Raw genomic sequence first — 25587 nt, 5'->3', positions numbered from 1 at the left:
TTTCCAATTTTAACGGATCAATGTGTTGTTAAACACTTAAATAATGATAATTAGTTTTACACTATGTTAGTTTTATGCATCAAAATGATGTTTTTAAGTGTTCTCACCGTGTTATTATTTTAAGGGTGTTCTTACTGAAGTGTTACCATATATATATAGTTTTAAAAAAGTTATATATGTTTAAAATCATTATCTTTAAGTATTATAAAACAAGTCAAATGTTTTAGAACGTTTGGCTTTATACACTAAACATTTTGCTTTATACACTAATATCAAACCATCAAAATACGAATGAAAAAAAAAAGAAAAAAGGGCTACCCAACTTCTTTTCTAAAAGTTTGTCTTGTGCGGAAATAAAATGTAGATAGAATAACACTATCTAAGATTATGTTCACATACCAAACGATAAATGTTTATAGCCATAAGTGGATTTGTAATGAAATTTTGTGGAATTAGAAAAGTGCATCGATTCCAAATGTAAATTTCGGATTCAAATGTGTTTGCATCATACATTCATTATGCGATTTCGACAATATAATCAAGTTTCATGTTTTTTCCCTCCTCAATTTACAATATAGATCTAGACCAAAAAAAATGACAGCAAAACATATATAGCAACTTCCAAGCATATGTTGACACAAGTTAAAGCATATATAAATGGAATCAAAAATTAAACGTGCAGGACAACATGAAGAGGGGGGCACATTCATGATTCAATCGCAACTGCTCTCTTTGTAGGCATATTTTTGTTCGACAGCTGTGTCTTCTTAATTATTACCGAGTATTATATATAAAAATTTAAAAGTCGCTAGTAAAAATTATATTGAATATTTTAATTTTCTAAAAAGAATAAAAATAATCACTACGTAACCCCCCCCTAGTTAACGTGGTTACACCACTGCCCCCATGTGACTTCACATTTCTTCTTCACCTTCATTCCTTGTATATAAATATATAGATATGACTCCCTCTCTAATACAGTATCAATTACCATCAAAACACCACAACTCTCTTTCTCTCATATTCGCTCCATAATAAGAATTTCGATATGTCTGTGCCTGCGTCGACCGTGAAACCACCACTGGCCGATGAGCTAGATATCGTGATTCCTACGATTAGGAATCTTGATTTTCTTGAGCAGTGGAGAGCTTTTTTCCAGCCTTACCATTTGATCATTGTTCAAGATGGAGATCCTACTAAAACCATCAAGGTACCTGAGGGTTTCGATTATGAGTTGTATAACCGTAACGATATCAACAGGATCCTAGGTCCCAAAGCTAGCTGCATTTCCTTCAAAGATTCCGCTTGCCGCTGCTTTGGATTCCTCGTCTCCAAGAAAAAGTACATCTTCACCATTGATGATGATTGCTTTGTAAGTCTCCAAAATTCACTAAATTCTTAATCAATCACACTAATATGATAGATGTCTGCTAGCACGATTTACACTAAGGGTTGTATTTTATATCTTTTATGCCATATCCTCATACATATATGATGACACGAGTTAAAATGTCACCCAGATCTAGATATAGATATAATAAGTCTAGGTAGGAAGGAAATTCCTAATACTAGTCCTTCGGTTACAAGTCGAAGCATTGTAATTTAAAATTGGATATTTTAGCTCCGGAAGTAATATATATATTTAAATAATAATAATAATTTTGTGTTGGAATGAAGGTAGCTAAGGATCCATCTGGACAAGAGATCAATGCATTGGCTCAGCACATCAATAACCTGCTAACACCAGCAACACCCTTCTTCTTCAACACATTGTATGATCCATACAGGGAAGGTGCAGATTTCGTTAGGGGTTACCCCTTCAGTTTAAGGGAAGGTGTTACCACTGCCATCTCCCATGGTCTTTGGCTTAACATCCCCGACTACGATGCACCAACGCAACTAGTGAAGCCCCTTGAGCGTAACACCAGGTCTGTGATTCATATCTCTGTATATCATCTTGACTTAAGTCGATCAGTAATACCCTAATAATAATAATGCAGGTATGTGGATGCTGTTCTGACAATCCCTAAAGGAACTTTGTTCCCAATGTGTGGGATGAACCTTGGGTTCCACAGGGAATTGATTGGACCAGCCATGTACTTTGGTCTCATGGGTGATGGTCAGCCTATTGGTCGTTACGACGATATGTGGGCTGGTTGGTGTGCTAAGGTTCGTAGTCTATATCTGTTTCATGTATATAATCAAATCATATCAAGATAACGTGGTTATATGTATTGATGGAAATATACGATGAATGAATGTAGGTGATATGTGACCATTTGGGACTGGGGGTAAAGACAGGATTGCCATACCTATGGCATAGCAAAGCTAGCAACCCTTTTGTTAACTTAAAGAAAGAGTACAAGGGTATCTACTGGCAAGAAGAGATCATCCCATTTTTCCAATCTGCGGTTCTATCAAAAGAATGCACAACCCCACAGAAATGCTATATTGAGCTCTCTAAACTTGTGAAGGAGAAGCTTGGACCTATTGATCCTTACTTCGGGAAGCTTGCAGATGAAATGGTTACATGGATCGATTGCTGGAATGAACTCAACCCTGCCACCAATGGAACCGAAGTGGCCCCAGCCAAGAAGACCGATGCTGCACCCAAAAAGAAGTAAGCTTGGTGCAAGAGTGGCGTTATTGACCTATGGTTTACCATCCTTATGATTCATTATACTTGGTTGCTATATGTTGATCAATTTTTAGTATTTATCATTGTTGGAATAATGTTTCTTCAGAAACTGTTTGTTCAGCGGCGTTTATTAATCTTTTGAGGATATTAAGGAGCTCTAACTTATTTTTCTTTGAAATTCACATATGAATCAATCTATAATTATATTTTAGTGATGCTTGTGTTTTTGATATATATTTGAACATATAAGAGTTCTCCCTAATATATCTTCGAATGCAACGCATTGATCACTTATAACCTGCCTGGCATTTGGAAGTGTTGAAACTATCAAGAGCATGACAGAATAATAATACTTAAATTTGATTCTCATTAAACAATGTCACCATTAGAAGAACCGATAAAAGCTGCCCCCAAAGAGGATATCCCTTAACTAAAAACAGATCCCTCAAATCTAACAATTCAGGTTACAAACTTCAGCTAGTTTCTAGAGTTAATTCCTGACCTGGATGGATCTCAGTTTTAAAATGTGGAAATGTCCTCTATGACACCTTTGCCGTCCACCGAGTCAAAGAAGAAGAAATTTTTTAGAGGATCACCTTTGCCAGATATCGCTTTAATTACTTCCTGTATAATAAAATTGAAATGAAACAGGGTAAGTATAATCCAAAAAGGCACACACAAAAAAAAACTAGATTAATAATAATAACCTGGCCGAGAATTCCCCCAAGTACTGCAGAGACAGGAGGAAATTCTTTTGATGACACAACCAATCTCTCTAGAAGAGGGTCTGGAATCTGTGATTCGTTAAGCGACTGCAATATCACAAAATAGCATATATGAAAAGAGTGAAATCAACTTTTTTGGTTGACCAAAAAAGAAAAATCTGATTAGCATTACATGTGCTTGGCATAGTTCATTTCTAAGCTTCAAGACATTTGGCAGATCCTCAATGGATGTCTCTCCAGGTTTGCGCCTTTCCACCTCTTCAAATCTTTCAACCACTAAGAAATAATAAAAAACATAAGCATTTTTAACTATAAAAGGAAACTAAAGCTGAAGAATGCACAGTTCACTTACCTCTCATTGCAAAATAAAGCTTTGCCACTCGCTTTGGAAGTGACCTCCAGGGTATTGCAATTGCTTCCTACAAAATAAATACAATTTTCCTTTTTATATACTTGACCATGTGCAATTATCTTCAAACTGATTATTCAAGAAAAAAAAAAATAAAGTCTTAAAAGCATATTCAACAAATCACAGATGTAGGACTGTCAATGGATGGATATGGATCAGATAATAATCCGATCCATAAGTGATATGACTTAATGGAACATATCTGATCCATAATCCGACATAAAGAATAGCAATCCGATCCATATCCAAAAACTTTAGACGGATGGATCACGGTCTGCATCGGTCCATTAAAATCATATAAATTTTTTTAACAAGTTTAGTTATGTACAATTTTTTGTTTTAATAGTTTTATACTTATTCTTATCTTCGATCAATTCAAAAACTTTTAGATATACAAAAAGAAGTTTATTTCTGTCTTTAAGCTGCATAATCACAGTATACCATAATTATATCAAAATTGATATGAAAATTGTCAAAGGAATCTACTACAAAGCCGATGATGTTAATTACTCTGTCTATTATACAAAATAATAAAAACATTATTATTACTAGTATTATAATTATTTATTTATTTAATATTAAATGCATACCTATATCTATACTCAACAATTAAAATAAATCAGAGATGCTGCCAGAGTAGCACTAAAAGGAAAAAAAGTTGCTATTAATGTTGGAAAAGACGACCTCGATGGCAGACTTGAAAGTGGGGCAGCATTTTTTAAAATTGATAGATCCGGCTGGATCATTGATCCAAGTAGCTCATTGGATAAATCGGGCAATCCATTGGACTAGTTAATGGATTGATTGATAAAGTTTTTGATCCATTTAGTAAAATATATATGGATTGGATCAGATTGGGATTTTGATTTAGATCCAATCCAGTGACAAGCCTACACAGAAGTATTCAAAAGTTACAACAATATATGTCTTACGTAGTTCCTTATTCTTTTTATATGTCGGGTTTGTTAACAACTACCAAATCTTGTATAGAAAATATGTCACAAGCGAGGAAGACATAATGATAGGTCAACTTGAACCATCAAGGTGATCTTAACAAGACCGTGTCAGAATAGTACTCGATTAAATCATACCTCAAATGATGGATAGTGCAATTGGCATTCAACGGTCTCATCGGCCTTTTTCTGCAGGGAAAAAAAAATTAATATTAGAAATAAAATATTCTTCGCAATCTAATTACCATTTCCAGTGCTTGTAGTTTTTTCCCCTTAGTTATGATACTGAAGCAAAATTCAATACCAACAGACTTGTGTGTGTGTGTGTCTGGGGGGGATGATGTAAGAAATGGGCTCTGAAAATGCATGTTTTATCTACTAATGTATCAGATAGAAATTAGTTGATTCATTTGATTAACATATGAAGACAACACACATGAACTAGTAGCTGGAGGCATATTCACACAAAGTACAAAATATTAAACCCAGATTTGACGTAGTAGACGATCTACAAACAAAAAGAGTTGCTACAAAATGTGTTATCTGATCTTTACTAGAAACCTATTTTTTATGTTCTTTAAATATTAATTCCAACTTTATTCACAATGAGGTTCAAATGAAGAAAACTATATGTTGAGGCAAGACCAATACGTTTTTAACATAACTAAGACCAACCGAAAAGTTACACAAGTAATATCAACCAATATTGAAGTACTATACTCCAAGAAACTCTAAGCAAGAGGTAAATAATGACTTCACCTTGGCATAAGAATAGTTATGCAGATCCACAAATATTTCACCACAAGAGTCTCTACAATCTACAGTGTAAAACGCAACTCGCTTAGACAACTTGCGACATTTCTCGTTAACTGATTTCTGTAGCATAAGAAAAACAGAATGAAACTGGTTAATGGATGCAATGTCTATCACCAGAGGTACACTCATATAGGTATGCAAATAAAATACTACAAACACATTGGGGTAAAATTTCCTTTCTAAAAGCTAATACGAAAAAAGAGCTATACCTTGGATGCAAGTGAGCAGCAACTGATGACCACAATGTCGAATTTTTCAAAAAAATCTACATCAAAGCTTGACAAATCACCTGTAAAAAGAATAATAACAATATGCACTTAGTAGGCTTCAGCACCATACTCATAAAAAAGAGATTTGTAACATATATAATGCGGTAAGGCTAAGACCAAATAACCAAAAAGCGAACCTTTTTCAACAGAAACATGAACCATCGGATTAAAATCTTTCAAAGAATCACAGCAAAGCTCCGCAAGAGAACCTCCACCACCCATATTTTCATCAAAGGGAATTAAGAAATTAGCAGCTAGTGCTTCTCCTGTGACTGGGTTATCATCGTTCAAGGTCAAACTTCCTACCCCTGCCAGAACAATGTTCTTGCAGAACTGCACTCATAAACCCACAACAATTCAAAATGTTATGATATACATTGACCTATTAAAACAAGACCAATATATAATGAAAATCCTTGCATAGATTAACTTCGAAACTTTTATAGTAGTTAACTTCATATATATAATCATATACACACAAGAAACGTTTGAGACATACATTAATGTCCAAGCTTAGTCAGTGTACTTTACTTATGTAAGAATTAAGAAAACTTGTACCAATTATTATTAAAAAAAAAACTTTCTTACTAGTTACACATAACCTTTGGAACATTCCATCCCTTACGTGTTTTCGGTCCAGATACAAAATTCTCCAAAATAGTAAGTTGTATGCACCTATTTTTGCAAAGAAGTTCACCTATGGTACGAGTAAAGGGTAACGTCATATACTCCAAAACTTGCTTTACACGTTACTACTTTGATAAAAGAAAATTCTCACACACCCATAAGGCCATAAACACCTACGTCTCAACCCCGAGACAAAAACCCACAACCACTTAGTAGATGGGTCACCAACATACCGCCACACCAAAGGAATGTGACTCCTTTGAAGATACTCCTAACAAGCATTTGACACAACATAAAGAATTATTCATAAATGAAACATGATTTCTATTTCTAATAAACCCGACTTCGAACCTCACTGGCTAAACATCTTTGGAATGCCCCCCACCCACCCCCCAAAAAAGAGTCTACTAGACGGACACGAAAATACTGGTTAGGCCTCAAAGTCTAAATAAACATAATACATACATACATATCTATATCTACATGTGTGTGTGAGAGAGATAAAATTACCTCAACAGCAGTGCCTTTGAGTCCACTGACAAATACGTGAGATTTGCTCAGCCTAAAATAGATATATATATATATATATATATCAAGGGAAAAACCATATATCAATTAAATCACATTTCATATTATAATGATAATAATAACTCTTAATCGAATAATAATAATAATAATACCTTCGCTGGGCATCAACCCCCCCAAACCCTAATTTGGCGATCATACAAAGCGGTTTCCTGCTCGGTCAACTCTTCTCCGTTCATTGCCGCCGTCAGTCAAACTAATCAGACTTTCGCTGAATAATTTAAAGAAATCAAAAGATACGTTCTATTACACACCGATGAGAATGAGAATTAAATTAAATTAGAAGCTTCTATATTTGGTTGAAAGTATTTAATTTATGTATAATGCATCTATTTATCTATGGCCTATATGGGGATGGGGGTAAAATTTTTAGACTTCGGATTAAAAACTTTCAGAATCTTTCGAATACTTTGGGCCATTAGAATTAGGCCCAACATATTTTATTTCTTTTTAATTTGCTTTTTAATAAAATTAAATCTTAAAAAATTAAATAAAGTATATGACATCATCATGTTGATCTAATATCTCTAATTAAAACTTAAGGGTTCAAACTTCTCTATTTTAAAATTAAGGTTCTCGATCTTTATATATGTTTAGAAATATAAATTTTCTTCCTAAGAAAATATCTTAATCTTAATATGTACTATTGTGATTCTCATGATCGCATTGAGATTCTACTGAATCTCATTACCATTCTAAAGATCTCATTACAATTTTGTTGGTTTATTGCGATTTTTTTAACTATTTTGTGAAAAGCTAAAAAACTTGTTTTTTTTTTTTTTTTTTTTTTTTTTTTATGATGATGAGATGTGCTATTCATGTAAATGTTTTGATTGGTCTCAAAATTCACATGAATTTTCTCACATATGACTAATTTTTTTATTACCTACATTAGAGTTTTTACTTTTGTCTTTATCTCATCGAAATATTTCGTATTCATACTCCATTAATAAGCAAACCACCTCACCCACCTTTTAACACCTCTACCTTTAAAATGTCTTTTATGTCTTCCTAATTTACACTATCCTAATTTTCTCCATCACGCTCATTACACACACATACGTTCATCCGATTTCCGATTTTCTCTCCCTCCCCCCTTCTCTGATTTTCTCCTCCCATAAACACCATCCACCACCGCCCCAAATACCACCATCCACCGCCGCAATCTACCTTCTATGTACGCTATCCCCCATAAACACCATCCACCACGGCCCCAAAAACCACCATCAAACCACCATCCACTGTCGTCGGCTTATTTTTTTTTTCTTTTTCATCGCCGCCGCCCCACAAACCACCGGCGTTTTTTTTTAATTTCCTGCTGCATCGCGCGGGTACAACGCTAGTAATCCAAGAAACAAACTAAATTGACATACGAGTATTTTGTTAGGAAATATCTACATGTTGGGTCAAACTAATTGAGTGACGAGTGAAATTGATGATAAATAATCAATGTCACTACTTTGTAGTCCATCTTGAATTTTGTAAAAAATAATCAATGTGTGAAATGCATTTGAAAGCCTAGTACGATTAATAAATAATAACTAGTTTTTTTTTTTCCACCGGCGTTGCCCTGTGAGACATTACATAACATCTACACATGTGACAAAAATTATATAAAATGAAACTTGCGTGACAAAAGTTAAAGTGAAAAGTTATGTGATAAAAAGTAAAGAAAATAAAACTTTGGTGGTTAAAGTTGAGAAATTTAAAGTTATGGGGTAAAAAGTTAAGAATATAAAACTTTGTTGACAAATGGAAAAAAAATCTAAAAGTTATGTGGTCAAAAGTAAAGAAAATGAAACTTTCTTAAAAGTTACAAAATTGAAAGTTATGTCGCAAAAACTCAAAGTTATGTGGTAAAAAGTAAAGGAATATGAAACTTTGGTGACCGAACTTGAAATACTTAAAGTTATATGGTAAAAGGTTAAGAAAATAAAACTTCGTTGACAAAAGTTATAACTCTAAAAGTTATGTGGTAAAAAGTAAAGAAAATGAAACATTCGTGTTGATCAAAGTTATGTGTAAAAACAAAGTAAAATGAAGCTTTCGTGGCAAAAAAATAAAAAAAACTAAAAGTTATGTGGTAAAAATTAACAAAAGTTATGTGGTAAAAAGTAAGCGAATGAAGTTTTCGTGACAAAAATTAGAAAAGTAAAGGTATAAAAGCTAGATAAATAAAACAAAACTTTCATTCGAAAAGTAATATAAACGAAAGTGATGTGACAAAAAATAAAAGGACGAAAACTTTAATAATTTATGTGATAAAAAATAAAGAGAATGAAACTTTCACGGCAAAAATTAAAAAAAACGAAAATTAATTAAAAAAAATAAAAAAAATAAATTCAAACCGGCAAACAGACTGCTCAATCAGCAGCCCTGGTTGCTCTACTGTTCCTAAGCGGACTAAATAATAATAGTAGGATGCAACTACTCCATGAAATATTGTTCCTTATATATACATTTCATTGGCTAATTAAGTTATTGTAGCTAAATCACATAAGTTATCAATTTTCAATTTGATTGAGCCATTAGGATGAGAGTGGATATGTGGTGGTGAACAACCTTTAATTTGGTCTCTCTCAAGACCCCTTACCAAATACCGACCTTCGGTCTCGGTTTACATTACAATACAGAATTGTTAAATGATGTAACACCACCAAATTAACTATTTCCTTTATTTTTTGTCATTAATTTATAGACCATTATTATGTAAAGCATAGAAAAGTTCTCCTTTTATTTATTTTTTCTTAAAAAGCAACTGCCATAGCCATAGCCATAGCCATTAGCCCCTTCTAGTTCAAATGGTCTAAAATTTTGAGCTACCGTGTTTAGCACCTATAAGTACTTATGGGTCCTTATTGTGACAATACCACTGAAGTACAAATTTCGGCCATCAACTATTCACCAAAAGTGGTATACCCTTTTTATGGCGGTTTACATTGACAGGTCAATTACATGTTCATTTTGAATGTCATTAATCAAGTGTACCCCATAGAAGTTGGGCCAAATTTGAACCGTAGACCTATGGTTTATATCGTAATTCTTGACGTTTAAGATCACGAATCACGCAATCACTAAAAAAAAAAACGAAAAATCTATATCTAATGATATGAAAGTAGTGATGTAAAACTAGAAATGAATGGAAATCCGAAATAAGGAACTTACGATTCAAACGACATAAACTAACTAATGTCATGGAATGTTAAATGACCATTTCCTCTTTGTACACAACATGCAAAACATTATGTCAAAAAGAGGATGCTATAACCTTACATTATCATTTTAGATTTTAAAAAAAAAAAAAAAACACTTAATGCATGTGTGTCAAAACATTAAATATCATTACACAATGTAATTTGCTAATTTTTACCGAAAAAGCAAACAAACACTTAACATTCTTAAAGAAAAAACAACACATAATGTCATTAATCATTATCATCCATGGACAGTCATTCGAAAATGAGAAAATAAAAATATCAAACTAAGACAGCTTTCCAAAAATCAACAGGAAACCAACCTCACTAAACAAACTCTATTATTATTGTTTAACATAAATAGCCACTTCCCTAGTTCCCTTCCTCCCTACTACCATTTTGGAATACAGTAGTAAAAATACTGCCCAACCCCCCTTTCTTCTTTTGGATTCCCTGCTGCACAATTGATGTCAATAATTTCTGCATAATCCAAGATGAGCCCATCATGTGAAATAGGTCCCAGAGGAGACAGCTTCATATGATGCACGCCATCCTCAACTTCTTGTCTCTTTCCTTTTTTCTTTTGACTTTAACTGCCATCTTTCCTATTAGGGAATATCCTTTTTCACAGGTTGCAAAACATAATAGCACTTTTTTCTTTTTGGAACATACTTAGAACATAAGAGTCTTTGATAATTTCTAAGTAAGTTATATATGTTACTGTACTCTATTTGGTTAATTAATGTTAACTGCCTTTGTTTTACTATATTTAAAGAACCATATATGTTTTTGTGATGTTTTTTTTATTACTCTATGATTATAGAATAAGTAGCTAAAGATTGGAAGATTATATCACATTAGTGGCCGGATTGAGTAAAGTGTATTGATTGTTTGAAGAATACATTTATAAGTTCGTCCAAAATGGAGCTTTCGCCTGCAGTAGTAGTCATTTGTATTGTGGATGGATGTGGATCAGACCTTGGTGACTGCAGAAAGTATTACCAGCGCCATAAGGTTTGCGAACTGCATTCCAAGAGCCCACAAGTTTCGATTAATGGCCAACACCTACGCTTCTGCCAGCAATGTAGCCGGTACCACTTTGTTAATATATATCTCCATGTTTTTGCTTCCAAGTTTGGTGTTGTAATTTCTAGTGCACTAAGAATCAACAATGATTTTGTGACTATATATATACATAGATTTCATCCGCTAGAGGAATTTGACAACGGAAAACGAAGCTGCAGAAAGCGTCTTGACGGGCATAATAGAAGAAGAAGAAAGCCCAGACCGTATCTTTTATCCCCTCACAATGGTCTGGCTTATATTTTTTGTATGGCTAAGTTATACTAGATTGAATGTTGTAGCATTTTGTTAGCTATACTTAAAAGTTGTTACCTTTTAGGGATCAATATGTTGCAGCTTACTAGTCCACCGGTGCACCCAGCCATATCCCTCACGACCCCTCTATGGAGCGGTGTTGTGGAGTCTCCAGCTTGGATAAATCACTTGGACTACGCTCCCTCTCTTCTGTCATCATCTGTGTCACCACCGCAGACAATTGATACAACCCCAAGCCACGTGCTGCACCCACAATCTGGTCCTGCTTCAGTTTCTACAACGGAAAGTTCATTGGATCCAGGACAAAGTTCTGGCGGTTGGGAGAATGATTGTGATGTGGGTTGGGGTGGTATGACCGATACGAATACTCATCATCAAGCGTCTTTTGATCACGAGAATCCTGAAAGATTTCCCTTTGATTGGCACTGATAGCAACTGCATCTTTTTCATTCCATTTTCATATGTATCTGAATAAATTGATAGTATATATGTTTGGTTGGCATTTGTTTTAGCAGGTGACTAGATTTAAAAACAATGTCTTAGAATAAGTAGAACAGTTATAAACCACCTTATCAGATGGCAAGAGAATTGCATATAAATTTTTTTATATAAAGGTATGCTTATATATCGATATATAGTTATAGGTATGAACTATAAAGGTATTGTCCTTATTGTGTGTGCGAAGTAAAAAATTAATTGGTGGCAAATCAAATCCCTTATCAGATGATCTTATATCTGATTTTAGGTGCCACTTTATATTTCTTGCAAGTTCGCACCTGGTATAACTGTCTGAGAATTGGTTTATAATTTGCATCAACACGGTTGTAAATTTGCTAGTACAAGCTTGATGTCATGAATATAAGCCCAGAAAGGCCAAAGGAAGTCACCAAAGAGTCGGGAACCAGTCCTCGCACTGGTTCTTGAAATCAAGATACAAAAACAAGCAAACTCATTTAGATAGTCCCCTTAAAGAGTTTCTTATTTCTTCCTTTCAAGGAAAACTGATACAAAAAGAGTTTTAAATTGAAATCCCATGAGACTTCATCATCTTCTCGACTTCCAAATATATGGTTGAGTAAGGTAAATACTCATTGAAATATTCTTTGCTGAGATCATTTATGGCAACAGCAAGTTTTGGGATTTCCAAGGTTTCTTCGTGAGTCAGTTTCCTCACAAACTTAGCAGGATTACCAGCCCATAATTCACCAGTTGGAATTCTCCTTCCTGGAGGCAATACGGACCCAGCTTCAAGAATAGAGTGGGTTTCAACTAAAGACCCTTCCATCAATATTGAATGTTGCCCAATTATGCACTCTGGCTCGATTGTGCATGACCTTAATAAGCAGTAGGCTCCAACTGTCACAAACCTTTCGATCATAGTCTCTGCTGGTAAACCTATAAGCCAAATCACAAGTTAAGTGACATATGATGATATGAATAGTTCCATTTGTTAATAATGTATGACCACCTCTACTGGTGAACAACTTCCAAAATAATTTATGTTATAATACGATTAAAATAATTAAAAACTTTTCATGGTTAGAACATAGTCTGATCTATGCTCCGAAGTAGAAAGAAAAAAGAGTGGAATTTACAGATGTCAAATAACGATAATAATACACTGATCCTAGCATCAATCTAAGTTGGTTATCCAGTAGGCTGTAGTATAAACTAGTTTTGTCTATTGTCTACGCTAGCACAAAACATAATTCCAATATAAACACAAATAAACAATCCTTGTTATTTGGTTTGTGGGTAGGGGAAGGGGACTAGCGGCTTGCTCACCCATACTATGACTGCAAGTCTCATCTTTAATTTGGTATATGTAAGTGTCTAAAATGTAAGTATGAAACTGACCAAAATATTATCTGCCTATTCTACTCAGCTATCCAAGTATCTTTCTTGATATCCAACTTGTGGCTATATATTTTGGAAAAGCAAGGAAACCAAAAATGTTGAAGCTATCTGGAAGCTGGGAACAGAACCTGATACTTCCTATGGAAGTATCCCAAGTGTTTGCCACTTGGCCATGCTAAAATAGCTATATGTATATGTTTGTTCCCCAATATTTACCCCGTTAGCTATAGTATGTCAAAGCTGCAACCTGCATAGCTTATAAATTTCCTATCACAAAAGACCATTAAGCCTGTATGTGCATGCTTGTTCCCCAAATATTACCACGCAAGCTATGGTGCGTCAAGGGCCAACCTGCATAGCTTGTGAATTCCCTATCACAAAAGACCATTGAGCCTGTCATCTTTTTATCCACCCTACTCTTTTCCTATCTTTGGCATTTTATCGTTCTAAATTGTGAATTTTAGATCATAAAAAAAAGCTCCTAGTAACTCTTCTGTAAAAGCGTACTTAACACTTGCTACACTGATCATTAATGCCGCTGGTACAGTGGTACTGCCATTCATGTATGCCACTGATAAGTCTCCATATTATTTATTATTATTAGTATTATTATTATTAGGAAAGTATTTTATTGATTAATTTATGATATATTTATTAATATTATTATTTAGTTAGCTGGCTAACCAAGCTATAGGATTAGTATAAAAAGAATATTAGGGCTGTAATTCTGGAGTGTGGAATATTATTATCAGTTTATTGTTCTTGTTTAATCAATTTAGGAGTTTACTGGTTCTCGAATACCAGCCTATCCTTCTTATTGTTCTTATCATTTGATACAAGCCATTGGTTCATATCAGCCACTTTTTTCCAGATAAACCTAACATCGTATTCACGAGTTATTTTTTTGGACAGAGAAGAGACAAAGTGAAAAAGGAAAAGAGACTAGAATTTATGTCTGGTTAGAAAAAATTGGAGTGAAGAAAAAGGAACAAGAAGGGATAATCTGAGTATTATTTCCCACCATAACTCCTGATTTAACTAATCCATCTAGAAGTTGAAGGGTATGAACCTCGGGTAAAACTCAACAGATCAAGCATAAGCACAATGTCCAGTCTCATTAATCAACAAAGATAGCATAAATATAAGGAATATCTGTTTTTCATGCATACACCCATATTCAAAATCAAACTAAAAAAGATTTTAAAGATAGCGATTGATGTACCATAAAGTAACAAAGAAAAACAGCCATCACCCACACAACATTAAACTTATCACTATGGTATCATACATATTTGCGAGTTCCTTCACCTTTCATGTCATACTAACCTTTTTAGGTTCCTTGTATGCACAGACTGGTTAATAAAACAGTGTCCGTTGTAGATAGATAACGAATAAGATAGATCCAGTTCAGGACACTGTGCTCTACACACTTTACCTATGTTCAATGAAATACCGAATTCTTTGACACAAGTCTTGCTAACATTAACAATATCATATCATACATTTCTTTCCTCGATAGTGAGAGTATTTTTTTCACACCTCTTCTTTTAAGTAGAAATAAAACAAGGTACCACTCCTCAATTTGAGTGAACATCGGTTATGACTTGAGGATACAACTAGACAGTCTACTTAGCAGCTACCTTTTCAAGGTGATTTCAAACTCTATCGAAATGCCATTATATCCTTATGATTTACCTACAAAATTAATTCCTTCACATCCAACACCCGAACTCTTTGTATGAATATCATCAAGTTCCCACTCTCCTTAACTACAATCATTGGACAACTTATTATACAAATAAACCATTCGTTGTTCCGTAATATCATTTCTTCGACTTGGGGATGGCGTTACCCATCTGGATTAGTGCCATAAAGGGGTTTTGGAACCACAAAATGGTTTGGAGGGCCGCTGGGTTTGGCAATTGGCATCCGGCTCCTCCCCGAGATCATACCCCATGGCCCTACTAAACGCTTAAAATTACTATGTAGTTACAAAATCAATTGTCTCATTTCTAAAAGTATTAAGTTCTAAATTCAATAGATCCATCTATCTATATAACATATCACTTAACTTATTTTCCTGAAAAAACAAACAATTATTCTAAAAATCAATCAAGACCCCAAAATTTAAAAAAATTAAGTAAACATAAAAAAAAAAAATCAAAGATCAAAAAGGAGAAAGGTGATACCAGTGGGAGAAGACCAAGCAGCATGAACAACACATTTTTCTTGAACATTAGAGCAAAACCCAACAGTTATCTTATTAAGATCTCCTCTCAAAACGGCGCCGTTCCACACTGAAGATCCATCAAGAACGTTGACCTGACCAGCCAATACAACGTTAGGTGCAACATAAGCATCAACCGCTATCTTGGGTAGCCATTGACCTAAAGGAATGATCTTTCTTTGTCCTCTGTAGTCCCATTTCACTCGATCTGGATTTTCCGTTATCTTTACTGACGACGGCGGCGGTGGGGATTGTTTCACGGCGACTGCTTCAGTTGCAAGTGCACGGCTGAGCAGGTGGCGGTGGGTAGTTAGGGTTTTTCTTGTTAGCCGTGATAGTGACGCCATTTTTGTTTGTGTTTAGTTATTAGTAAAGAGGACCTGAAATGTAAGAAGTTAACAGAGAAAACACTACTTGTGTAACATCTCATCTTTCCTTTTTCCCTTTTGTTTTGGATATGTGTTTGTGTGCCTTTATGTTTACAAGTGTTACACATTAAGCCCTTTGAAAGATTTTGTTTTACTATGTGATAATTTAGGAGTCTAAACTTGATAAGATACCTCGCGATCGGCTCACGACGGACTTGAAATTGAATCGACTTGAGTCAATTTTATCTTGAAATCAAGTTACTCAACTCTTTCATGTCAACATAAAGCCAGTGTTGGGTTTGTCTTTCCTTAACCCATGAGATTAAAACCTACATATTAAGCTCATATCCAAGAGTTCTTTGACTTTTTTTGACTTATAACTTTAAAGCATCACTCGATAAGGTTTTGATACAATCATTTATCAAGTGTACACTAAAAAGATCAATAATAGAAAGAGAAAGATTGTAACACCCCAACAAGACGGAATAATGGGATATCACAAGAAAAAGCACAGCACGACATGGAAATTAAGTAGAGACAATCCTAGATGCATTAATAGGATTGGAAATCCATACAATATAACCAATTACAAATCCGATATCATACAAAAATGCATAAGGAGCATGACCATCAAACGTTTACAAAAGAGAGTACAAAAGATGGCAAAAGATCCTAAGCATAACCCATGAGCGGGAACTATGAATCACGGATCCATGATAAAGCCCAAGTCCAATCCTAGCATGCAAACAACCAATCATCATCCAACACGTCTTTGATTTACCTGTTCACCTGAAAAGTGTACTAAAACGGGTCAACATAAAGTTGGTGAGTTCGTAGGTTTGAGTAATAAGAGTAAGTGTCGGGATAACAACCGTCAACAATTCACGTGGAAGTTAATACCTAGTCACATTCGTACCAATCAACACAACCAACGTTTACGTTTAGTGATAGTTAGGCAAGGCACGACTTACATAATAAATAATGCGCGATAACCGGCACAACTTACATGATGAACAATGCGCGATAACAGGCACGACTTACATGATAAACATTGCGCGATAACAGGCACGACGTACATGATAAACATTGCGCGATAACACGTTACGACTTACATATATTTCAAATGCGTGATAATAGGCACGACTTACGTGATAAACATTGCGCGATAACATGTTACGGCTTACATATATTTCAAATGCGTCATTTCACATAGCATGGCATAACAATCATTACAACCGATAACCGTTAAGTAAAGAGTACACTTTTCACCCCGAAATATAAGAGAAAATGGGGCTACGGAACTCACCTTTGCCTTACGTGTTGTAGGAGTTGACTAAGCAGGTATGCGGGGAGCACGACGGTCACAACCTATTATAGAATTATTAAGTCATCACATTAGGGTCTACGTTACAATATAAGTCACTCTAGGCCTTTAGAAGACACCCCAAGGTCGGATGTTGAATTCACGGTTGGAGAAACGAGGGATTCGGGAAAAATGGTGATGGGTTCTCATAAAAAGGATGTTACTACGAGAAACTAGACTCTCATACGATTCTAACGATAGGTCATACACCTAAAACGGACTTACGGATCAAAAGTTATGAACGTTTGAAGTTGACAAAAGAGAACAAGTGGGTCGCAGATTCTCACTGCGCCGCAGTCAGGACCAAGCAATCCCACTGCGCCGCAGTGAGACTCGAAGCAGTCAAGGCCGTGAAATACCACTGCGCCGCAGTGGGTTTTGGTCTTTCCACTACGTCGCAGTGGCCAGGTACTGAAGCCAGACAGCAGTAGATCAGCAACAAAAACAACCAAAAATTCAACTTTTGACATCCAAATCGACTAGTGGCTGCTTCAAGACTAGCTTTTAGGCTTAAACAAACATCATTAAGTATAACTAAACATATTTCATCCATCAAATCCAATCCTTTAACACAATTACATGTCCAAATCGTTCTTGACCCAAACTAACCCTAATGAAACCCTAAATTGACCCATTTCAGGTTTTAGCCCGATTTTGACCAAGGGTTTCTTAGACATGACCAGTAATGATGTTATAAACATAAAGGAAAGGATTTAAGACGAATTTAACTTACCAAGAGGGTCGAAATCTTCCAAATTCGGGTTTAGGGCAAAAACTTGTATGAACACTTTTAAACCTTGATTTTTTTGAAGAGTGATTATTATTATTATTAGGGTTACTTGATTTTGTTAATTTACTACTACTAACACAAGATTTAGGGAAATTATGGAGAATTTATAATGATTTTGGGTGGTGGTTGAAAGAAAGAAAGAAAGAGTAAATGAGGGAGAGAGAGAGAGATGAAGTAAATGGGTAAGGGAAGTGAATGAAGTGTGTGAGTGAGAGGGGAATGGGAGCCGGCCTAGGGAGTTCATTTTTGGGCTCCCGCTCCGCTAAATTCGACAAATAGCTAAACGTTAACCATTTAAACGCTAAAACGAGACCGTTTACACAATTAGACTTCACGTTACGTTACTATGCAACAAAACGTTCGATAATTCATGTAAACTAACAAATTCGCTCATTTTCAAATATCATTTAGTTACAAGTCAATTAAGTCAAAAATCATGAGTGTTACAAAGATCAAAAGAGAAAAGTTTCATATCCCATTTTTATAAGGACCGGACTCGATAAATCGAAAATACTTAATTTTTTTTTTACCCCCACTGCGCCGCAGTGGTTTGAGAACTCCCCACTGCGCCGCAATGGAAAAACTCGGCACAGGAAGGAAAGAGCCCACTGCGCCGCAGTGGGTTTATCACACTCCCACTGCGCCGCAGTGAAAGGAATATGAATTCTGGTCCGAAGAAATCCACTGCGCCGCAGTGGGCAAAGCTAGCCTCACTGCGCCGCAGTGGCCTATCTGAACAGCAACCTTCAAAAAAACAATTTTTGAACCAAACCAAAACGCCCCAAATTACAACCCAACTTCAACATCTGACGTATAGCAGAATTTCAAACGAGTATTCGACATCATAACATACATATTCACCAACATCGTTTGACCCAAGAACAACTACACCATCAATTGGGTCAATTACCCATTTTGACGTTTTCATAACCATAAGGAGTAAACTTTGCCAAGTTCACAAGACATAAAAGGAACCATTTACAAGAATGTACCAAAATATGACATAAAACTACCAATGTACCAAGAGCCAAAGTCGGGAGGGACGTCTAAGTGTCTAACCAAAAGAATGCCATTCTTTCGAGAATAGCCAAATACCTTCCAAACCACTAGCAACCTTCACTCTAGCTTCCAACCAATTCAAACCTAGTTCCTTCTTCAGGAACTACCTATAACAAAAGGAAAACATCTAAAAGGTAAGCGAAAAGCTTAGCGAATATGCTTGCATATAATCATATAAACGAAGGAGGGCCAATGCACAAAGGACTATTGCATATAGACTATGACACCGTCGTGTCATATCTATAGTGCTCACCTTTGTGTCAAGCGCATTACATGGATCCATATAAGCAAATGATTACATAAACAATAGACATCACAATAACAATGCTCCTCATGAGCTATGGCCACCTATTAGGCCCGTAATCAAAGAAAGCCACTACTTAAGCTTAACGCCAAATCAATTACCACACATGGAACGACTCAACATCGTATGGTAATTGACCCGACGATTATACAAAGATATGCAAGTATACTCACCTCCTTCTCGACACAACAACAAATCAATATAACCGCAATTTACAACAATTCAAGCTTTCAACCTATCAACATATCATATGCACATATAAGATAACATTCACATTTCCTAACTATTTCACTAAAGCTAAGTCATCCTTTCACTAGCATTCCTAACCTTAATCCCTCCCATTAAGTTAGTGAGTTGCTTACTTAACAAAAACTCATATTAATCCAAGAATTCATCATCATCATCAACATCATCATTTAGCTAGCAAAGTCACCATTTCCATATTTGGGGTTTTAATACCAACATTCTCATTATTAACGATTTCAACATGCAACTCAATGACATAATCATAATATACAAGAATTTTGGGGAAAAATTCATATAGACACCCATTACTAGCAAAATCCCCAAATTTCACCTTACAAGAACCTTAATTCATAGAAAGGAAAAGAAATTAGGTTAAGAATTCTATACCTCAATGATGGAAGATAAAAGATTAGGGTTTTTGAACCACAATTCCACCCCTTTTCTTCCTTAATTTCGGCACCACCACCACACTCCAACTCAAACCCTAACTTTTTGATTTCTAATTTAATTTGAGATAGTTAATGTTATTAATCTTGGATGAATTACTTGAGTTGCATGAAGGGAATAGATTCTTGATTGATTTGAATTAAGAGGAAGGTTGGAGAAGAGTTCTTGAAGGAAATGGAATTATGAGTCATAGACAAGAAGTTGGCTGGCACTTCTCCTGAGTGCCACGCCCTTACTCACAAAATAGAGGGTATTTTACCCGCTATCCACTAAAGTTCCAACTAAATTAACCCCATATCTAAAAATAAAATACTAGGAACTTATTTTAATGTCAAAATTATAAAAAAGTTAATTTATTACCTTAAAATTCTTGGGGTGTTACAATTTTTAACTACAACAATCCAGAAAACTAAAGATCCCTAGAGATTGAACTGTTAGATCGTCTTGGTTTTTGGTCAGTATGTTCCTATCATCTAGGCCAACATTTTGGAAAGTTGAATTCGTCCAAAGTGTTCTAAAAATTCGAGTTACAGTGGTTGTTAAAGAGGACAGAAAAATTGGTGATATTGTTCTTCTTTTGTCTTTGTTTTATTTTCATACATCTTGATGTTTCATTCCAAGTGTATGATAATTGTTATATGCCTCTAGTATATCTAGGGAAGTTCTGATTTATTGCTTTTATTATTGGTAGCAGTAGATTCTAAGCGGCCTAAGGGTCTCGTGGTTTTTACTCTCACTTTGAGAGGTTTTCCACTAAAAGATTTTGTGTTTGTGTGTATGCTTGCTGATTTTATTACCTTTAGGGGCTGTTTTGGGTGCATTTGATATTCCCTATTTGTAAGTTTCCCATTGGTTTATACGGGTTGTGAAAGTGTTGCCAAACAAAAGGGTTGTTCAGTATTTGTGTTAAGAATGAGATTCTCAAATAGACATTCAAGTTAAGGTCGAGAAACAAAATACTTGGCTTGATCCTCCTCTAAATATCGTGCTTACTCAGATTCTGATTGGGCATCGTGCCTTATTTCCGTCGTTCAGTCATAGCCTATGTTATTCTATTTGGATGTTTTCCAATTAGTTGGAAGTCCAAAAATCGGTCTACCATTTCTGGTTCTTCGTTAGAGGCTGAATATCGTGTCATGGCCAATGTTGCTGCTGAACTTACATGGCTGGTTCGTTTATCGGAAGAGTTTGGTGTCACCAATTTAAAACCAGCCACTGCACTCTTCATTGTGATAACCAGTCTGCTCTTCACATCGCGAAGAATCATGTTTTGCATGAGCATATGAAACACACATTGAGCTTGATGGTCACTTTACAAGAGAAAAAATCATGAAAGGATTTATCAAGGTCACCTACCTACCAACACATAATCAAATCGGTTTCAACAATTGTTATCCAAATTGGAAATGTCAAAATATCATCCTCCATCTTGAAGGGTGATATGTAGAATTATGTTTATATATATTATATGTATACTACTATAGGGTCTTTTGATCATTAGCTAATAATTATAAGCTAGCTAGACTTAATTTGTAATTATTTTGTTTTTCATTGTATTTAAGCTAAAAAAAAGATAGAAGTAATGTTATAAAAGATTCTTGATCATGAATAATTCTCCTTTTCTATCATTTATCAACATCAAAACTATATTTTTTTGGTTATAACTATTACAGCTTTAAGGGTTATAGCAATTAATATTATTTAATACGAGAATAGTACTCGCGCGTTACGACAGTGATGTAATGGTGGCAGTGACGGGTGGTGGCGGTAGCAACGGAGGTGCCAACAGAGATTGGTGGTGGTGGTGACGCCAGTGAGTAGTGGAAGTTATTAATTTAATGTGGCTATGATGTATGATATATCATGCAATAGAATGTGTACATAGTTAAAACTTAAAATAATATTGAAATTTTAAGTTCAATGTTGAAAATCAAAAGTAGATTTGTTTTATAATATAGTATAGATAGATAAGATAGATAGATAATTAGATTAGGGTTTGACGATAGATTTGTATGGATTGAAATTGTTAGGGGTATTTTAGGTACACTAATGGATAGTTGAGAAAAAAAAGTTTAAATTGTGGGGGTAATTTAGGTATTTCAAAATCTTAATTAGGTAAGGAGAAGAGTTGGGTTTGTTTTATAAGGAATTATTATGTTATAAATAATTGTATTCTTGGATGTGAAAATGTATAGTTTTTATAATATGCATTAACTACATACATATATCCATTATGTGGGCCCTAGAGATGAGTTTTTCCCAAGGTCTCGGGTTCGAGTCTTGGGTTTCTGATTTCAAGGTATTTTCCATAAGGTGGGGGGTTGGAGGTCCAGTGATTTGTTGGTTAAAATTGCCTCCAGCACATCTGAATCAAAACTAACTTTAAAAAAAAACAACTACGTACATATATCCCTTAATTAGGGTTGTTTTAAATAATTTTTTTGTTTTCTTTTAACGACCAATAAATAAATTCTGGTTATTGGATATCATAAAAAGGGAACTTTGAACTCATATGCACAAATTAAAATACATCATAACTTGTATATATACCGAAATACATGTGTGAACATTAATTATTATACATTGCATGCATTCTTTTATATGCATGGACGAGAATTTTGTATATTACAAATCCAAACTTACGGAAGTATCACTCGATATACTATATAGCAAACAAGCTTAATTATAAACATTCATTCCCACTTTTGTAATGATATTGAAGGGAGATTCTCGGACGGGGAAAAGCGGCACTCAACATCTATTAAACAAGACCAAGAACAAAGCTATACCATGCCCTCGGGAGAAACTAGTGATGATTGCCATACATATATGATGGTAGTTAAATAAACATATATGAGACAATCAAATAACCAGCTGCATATTTTATAAACAAGTTGGGTCATGTTGGGAGGTGAAAGAGAGGCTGCCCTTCTGGAATAAACCTGCAAAATTCATCATATTGATTGTAGACTAATTAATGTTAACTTCTAGCTAGACGCCGTCTGAAGCTTATATGGGCCTAAGCGAAATTTGAAATTAAAGTAGGGTCTTTTGTTGTGGTATATATATAGTACTGTATAAAACTATATAAAGAATTTTTCTTGTACATTATGTAGAGTCTAATTAATGTTTTATCAACTTAATTTACTTTTAATTAAGACGCCGGTTTGTCAACTAAACTTAATTATCTGTGTTCCCAAGACTAAAAAAAAACACTACCTTTGAATAACATGATCGGATGATGAATCTAACTCTGAGTTTTCATCAGCCTCGCTCTGCAGCTCACATAGCTTGATCTCAAATATCCAACAAAATATGCCTTTCAGTAAAAGTTTATATAGACAGTAACTAAATAAAGCCAATAGCGTAAAAGTGTTTTTAGATAACATTTAAGTATATATATATATACTCCAAGGGAATATATGCTCACTTTTTTCTGAAGATTGCAGTTTTCTTCTTGCAAAGTTCTATGCTGCACATAGACACAGTAGAAAAATCAAGTTATTTTAATTTACTTATTTCCGTGAAGTTGAAATGGCAAAATATATCTATAACTGTATAGACAAGTCCAACAAAGGATCAAAGCCGCGATATGTAAAGAAAAATACCAGTATATAGTAAAAAAAAAAAAAAATAGATCTATAACCAAAATAATTATTTGTAAATTTTATTTGCACATATAGGTGTATCTTAATTTCTAATTATAATTTTAAGAGTCACGTACATTTCTCTTCAACATACTTATGTGCTCCGATAAAAGACGCCACTGTCCAAATTCATTTATTAAAAATATATTAGGATTTCACAGATGAGAATTATTTATAGGCAAAATATCACAAATGATATGCAATAGAAATACTTCTTTCGTAAACATATGTATATATACATATAGTACCTTCTTAGAACGTACACGATCAACTCCGATCCTCAGTTGGCGCTCGAGTTGTTTCAGTTCTTTTATACCTAATGTTGATAGATCCTCTCCAGCCAAGTGCCTTCAAAAGTAAAACATAAAGATATATATATAGCAATGTATTAGTATAATTAATTAATTATGTCGATCAACTGATGATAACTAATGATGCTTGATTAATACTTGTGTTTCATTTCTAGCGTGTCGATTGTTTTCTTCATCTCATCCATTTCGTTCTTCCACACCTTTAACACACCAAATCTTTTCTTAATTAAACAGAACGTGCGGCATATATACAAAACTATTGAAAACATAGACGACACATATTTTTAGTTAAATAGCTAGCTAGATCGATACAATTAATCATATTTTGAAATGACTCTGAACATATAGCTAGATACCTCAGTGGTTCTGACTCCATGGCTGTTCATATTATGTAGATCACCCTTTTCATTTCTGTACCTCCTGATTGTCCTATCCATGCTGCAACATATATATATATATATATATGTTGAGAAATTAATTAAGATGTATATATATGTAGATAGATAGATAGAAAGATACTGCGCGCAGAGAGTAATTAGTACACGTACTCATGGCTAGAGAAGTGATAAGCTTTGCCAGAGGGGGAGAAGATAATAAGAGCAACCTCAGCATCACAAAGGATAGAGAGTTCAATGGCTTTCTTGACCAAACCATCTCTTCTTTTGGAGAAGGTGACTTGCCTATTGGTTGGGTTTTCTATTCTCTTTAGCTCTACTTTTCCCCTACCCATACTATTTTCTTCACTTCAATTCTTAGCTAATTTCTGTCTTCATCAATGTCTTATGTGTGTCTATATATATATAAATATGCATATGCATCTACTAACTAACTTGCGTTAAGTTTAAAGTGAGCTATTACCCACTTGATGATGTAATTAATCACGTAAATATATATAGATTAAAGAAATGCCAAGTAATAAATAAAGTATATAAATATTGACATGCCAGTAGCTAGTGTCTCTTTAATTTTCTTATATATATCTCTTTTGTGAAAAATTAATTTGTCTTATGATATGACTTTGGCACTATATATTGGTAGGCCAGTTGTTTCAGGTACATATAGCATTTATACGAGGTAGTGATTCTCCTACCAAAGTATCAATATATCAGCTTGTCGTTAGTGCTCCAACACTATGTTTACAAAATATACTATAGTTTTTGCTAGAGACATATATACTCCGTATAAATTTAGTAAAACATATATATCTCCAAGATGCTGCATGGCTTATCTAGCTAGATTAGACGTTATACCTACAGAGGTCAAATGTTCGATCCCCATCCTATACAAAGGTAGAAGGTCAATTTCCACCATTTAAGTAGAACATAGAAGCAACCTCTAGGGTCTGCCTACATGCATCTTGTCCTTCTTTTACATCGCAGTGAGCATGAATTATACTAGCTAGGTTTTAATTTTT

General features: G+C 34.6%; 5 protein-coding genes across 6 annotated transcripts; 2 read left to right on the top strand and 3 right to left on the bottom strand.

Moving 5' to 3' along the window:
• The first annotated feature begins 992 nt into the window (after positions 1–992).
• On the top strand, positions 993–2816 carry LOC122588393 (UDP-arabinopyranose mutase 1-like). Its single transcript, XM_043760498.1, has 4 exons — positions 993–1372; positions 1678–1928; positions 2001–2169; positions 2265–2816. The coding sequence occupies exons 1-4, from the start codon at positions 1049–1051 to the stop codon at positions 2622–2624; spliced, it is 1104 nt and encodes a 367-aa protein (XP_043616433.1). The 5' UTR covers positions 993–1048; the 3' UTR covers positions 2625–2816.
• A 158-nt stretch (positions 2817–2974) lies between these two features.
• Positions 2975–7342, bottom strand: LOC122587487 (SUMO-activating enzyme subunit 1B-1-like). Its single transcript, XM_043759673.1, is given in 11 exon segments — positions 2975–3262; positions 3346–3450; positions 3536–3639; positions 3716–3782; positions 4864–4914; positions 5485–5601; positions 5751–5830; positions 5948–6143; positions 6948–6999; positions 7118–7137; positions 7139–7342. Coding segments are annotated over 11 exon segments (960 nt in total). The 5' UTR covers positions 7202–7342; the 3' UTR covers positions 2975–3157.
• Positions 7343–10619: 3277 nt separating this feature from the next.
• On the top strand, positions 10620–12167 carry LOC122586703 (squamosa promoter-binding-like protein 13A). Its single transcript, XM_043758686.1, has 4 exons — positions 10620–10919; positions 11040–11307; positions 11416–11528; positions 11619–12167. Exons 2-4 carry the CDS (start codon positions 11138–11140, stop codon positions 11981–11983), a joined length of 648 nt encoding a protein of 215 aa, XP_043614621.1. The 5' UTR covers positions 10620–10919; positions 11040–11137; the 3' UTR covers positions 11984–12167.
• Positions 12168–12383: 216 nt separating this feature from the next.
• On the bottom strand, positions 12384–16061 carry LOC122586702 (gamma carbonic anhydrase-like 2, mitochondrial). The gene is made up of 2 exons (XM_043758685.1): positions 15601–16061; positions 12384–12949 (listed from the first exon to the last, which is right to left on the bottom strand). Exons 1-2 carry the CDS (start codon positions 15983–15985, stop codon positions 12573–12575), a joined length of 762 nt encoding a protein of 253 aa, XP_043614620.1. The 5' UTR covers positions 15986–16061; the 3' UTR covers positions 12384–12572.
• Positions 16062–23106: 7045 nt separating this feature from the next.
• Positions 23107–24930, bottom strand: LOC122586705 (truncated transcription factor CAULIFLOWER D-like). Of its 2 annotated transcripts, none has more exons than XM_043758687.1 (8): positions 24722–24930; positions 24530–24611; positions 24312–24373; positions 24111–24210; positions 23940–23981; positions 23646–23687; positions 23435–23511; positions 23107–23157 (listed from the first exon to the last, which is right to left on the bottom strand). In XM_043758687.1, exons 1-8 carry the CDS (start codon positions 24901–24903, stop codon positions 23115–23117), a joined length of 630 nt encoding a protein of 209 aa, XP_043614622.1. In that variant the 5' UTR covers positions 24904–24930; the 3' UTR covers positions 23107–23114. The 2 variants fall into 2 exon arrangements, with proteins under 2 accessions (XP_043614622.1, XP_043614623.1); XM_043758688.1 differs by having other exon boundaries at positions 23435–23505.
• Positions 24931–25587: the final 657 nt, after the last annotated feature.

Source organism: Erigeron canadensis, chromosome 2 (assembly GCF_010389155.1).
Source record: "Erigeron canadensis isolate Cc75 chromosome 2, C_canadensis_v1, whole genome shotgun sequence".
Taxonomy (NCBI): domain Eukaryota; kingdom Viridiplantae; phylum Streptophyta; class Magnoliopsida; order Asterales; family Asteraceae; genus Erigeron; species Erigeron canadensis.
The sequence above is the reverse complement of the archived record's forward strand: the minus strand, read 5'-3'. Positions and strand labels throughout refer to the sequence as shown.

Excerpts from the sequence above, each read along its gene's own strand:
- LOC122588393 (XM_043760498.1), top strand. The coding sequence starts at position 1,049 with ATGTCTGTGCCTGCGTCGACCGTGAAACCACCACTGGCCGATGAGCTA. Across the intron at positions 1,373-1,677 it reads CCATTGATGATGATTGCTTT|GTAGCTAAGGATCCATCTGG; the intron begins GTAAGTCTCCAA and ends GTTGGAATGAAG. Across the intron at positions 2,170-2,264 it reads GGGCTGGTTGGTGTGCTAAG|GTGATATGTGACCATTTGGG; the intron begins GTTCGTAGTCTA and ends GAATGAATGTAG.
- LOC122586702 (XM_043758685.1), bottom strand. The coding sequence starts at position 15,985 with ATGGCGTCACTATCACGGCTAACAAGAAAAACCCTAACTACCCACCGC. Across the intron at positions 12,950-15,600 it reads TGCTTGGTCTTCTCCCACTG|GTTTACCAGCAGAGACTATG; the intron begins GTATCACCTTTC and ends TTTGGCTTATAG.
- LOC122586705 (XM_043758687.1), bottom strand. The coding sequence starts at position 24,903 with ATGGGTAGGGGAAAAGTAGAGCTAAAGAGAATAGAAAACCCAACCAAT. Across the intron at positions 24,374-24,529 it reads ATGGAGTCAGAACCACTGAG|GTGTGGAAGAACGAAATGGA; the intron begins GTATCTAGCTAT and ends GGTGTGTTAAAG. Across the intron at positions 23,982-24,110 it reads ATCGTGTACGTTCTAAGAAG|TGGCGTCTTTTATCGGAGCA; the intron begins GTACTATATGTA and ends GAATTTGGACAG.
- LOC122586703 (XM_043758686.1), top strand. The coding sequence starts at position 11,138 with ATGGAGCTTTCGCCTGCAGTAGTAGTCATTTGTATTGTGGATGGATGT. Across the intron at positions 11,308-11,415 it reads TTCTGCCAGCAATGTAGCCG|ATTTCATCCGCTAGAGGAAT; the intron begins GTACCACTTTGT and ends ATATATACATAG. Across the intron at positions 11,529-11,618 it reads TCTTTTATCCCCTCACAATG|GGATCAATATGTTGCAGCTT; the intron begins GTCTGGCTTATA and ends GTTACCTTTTAG.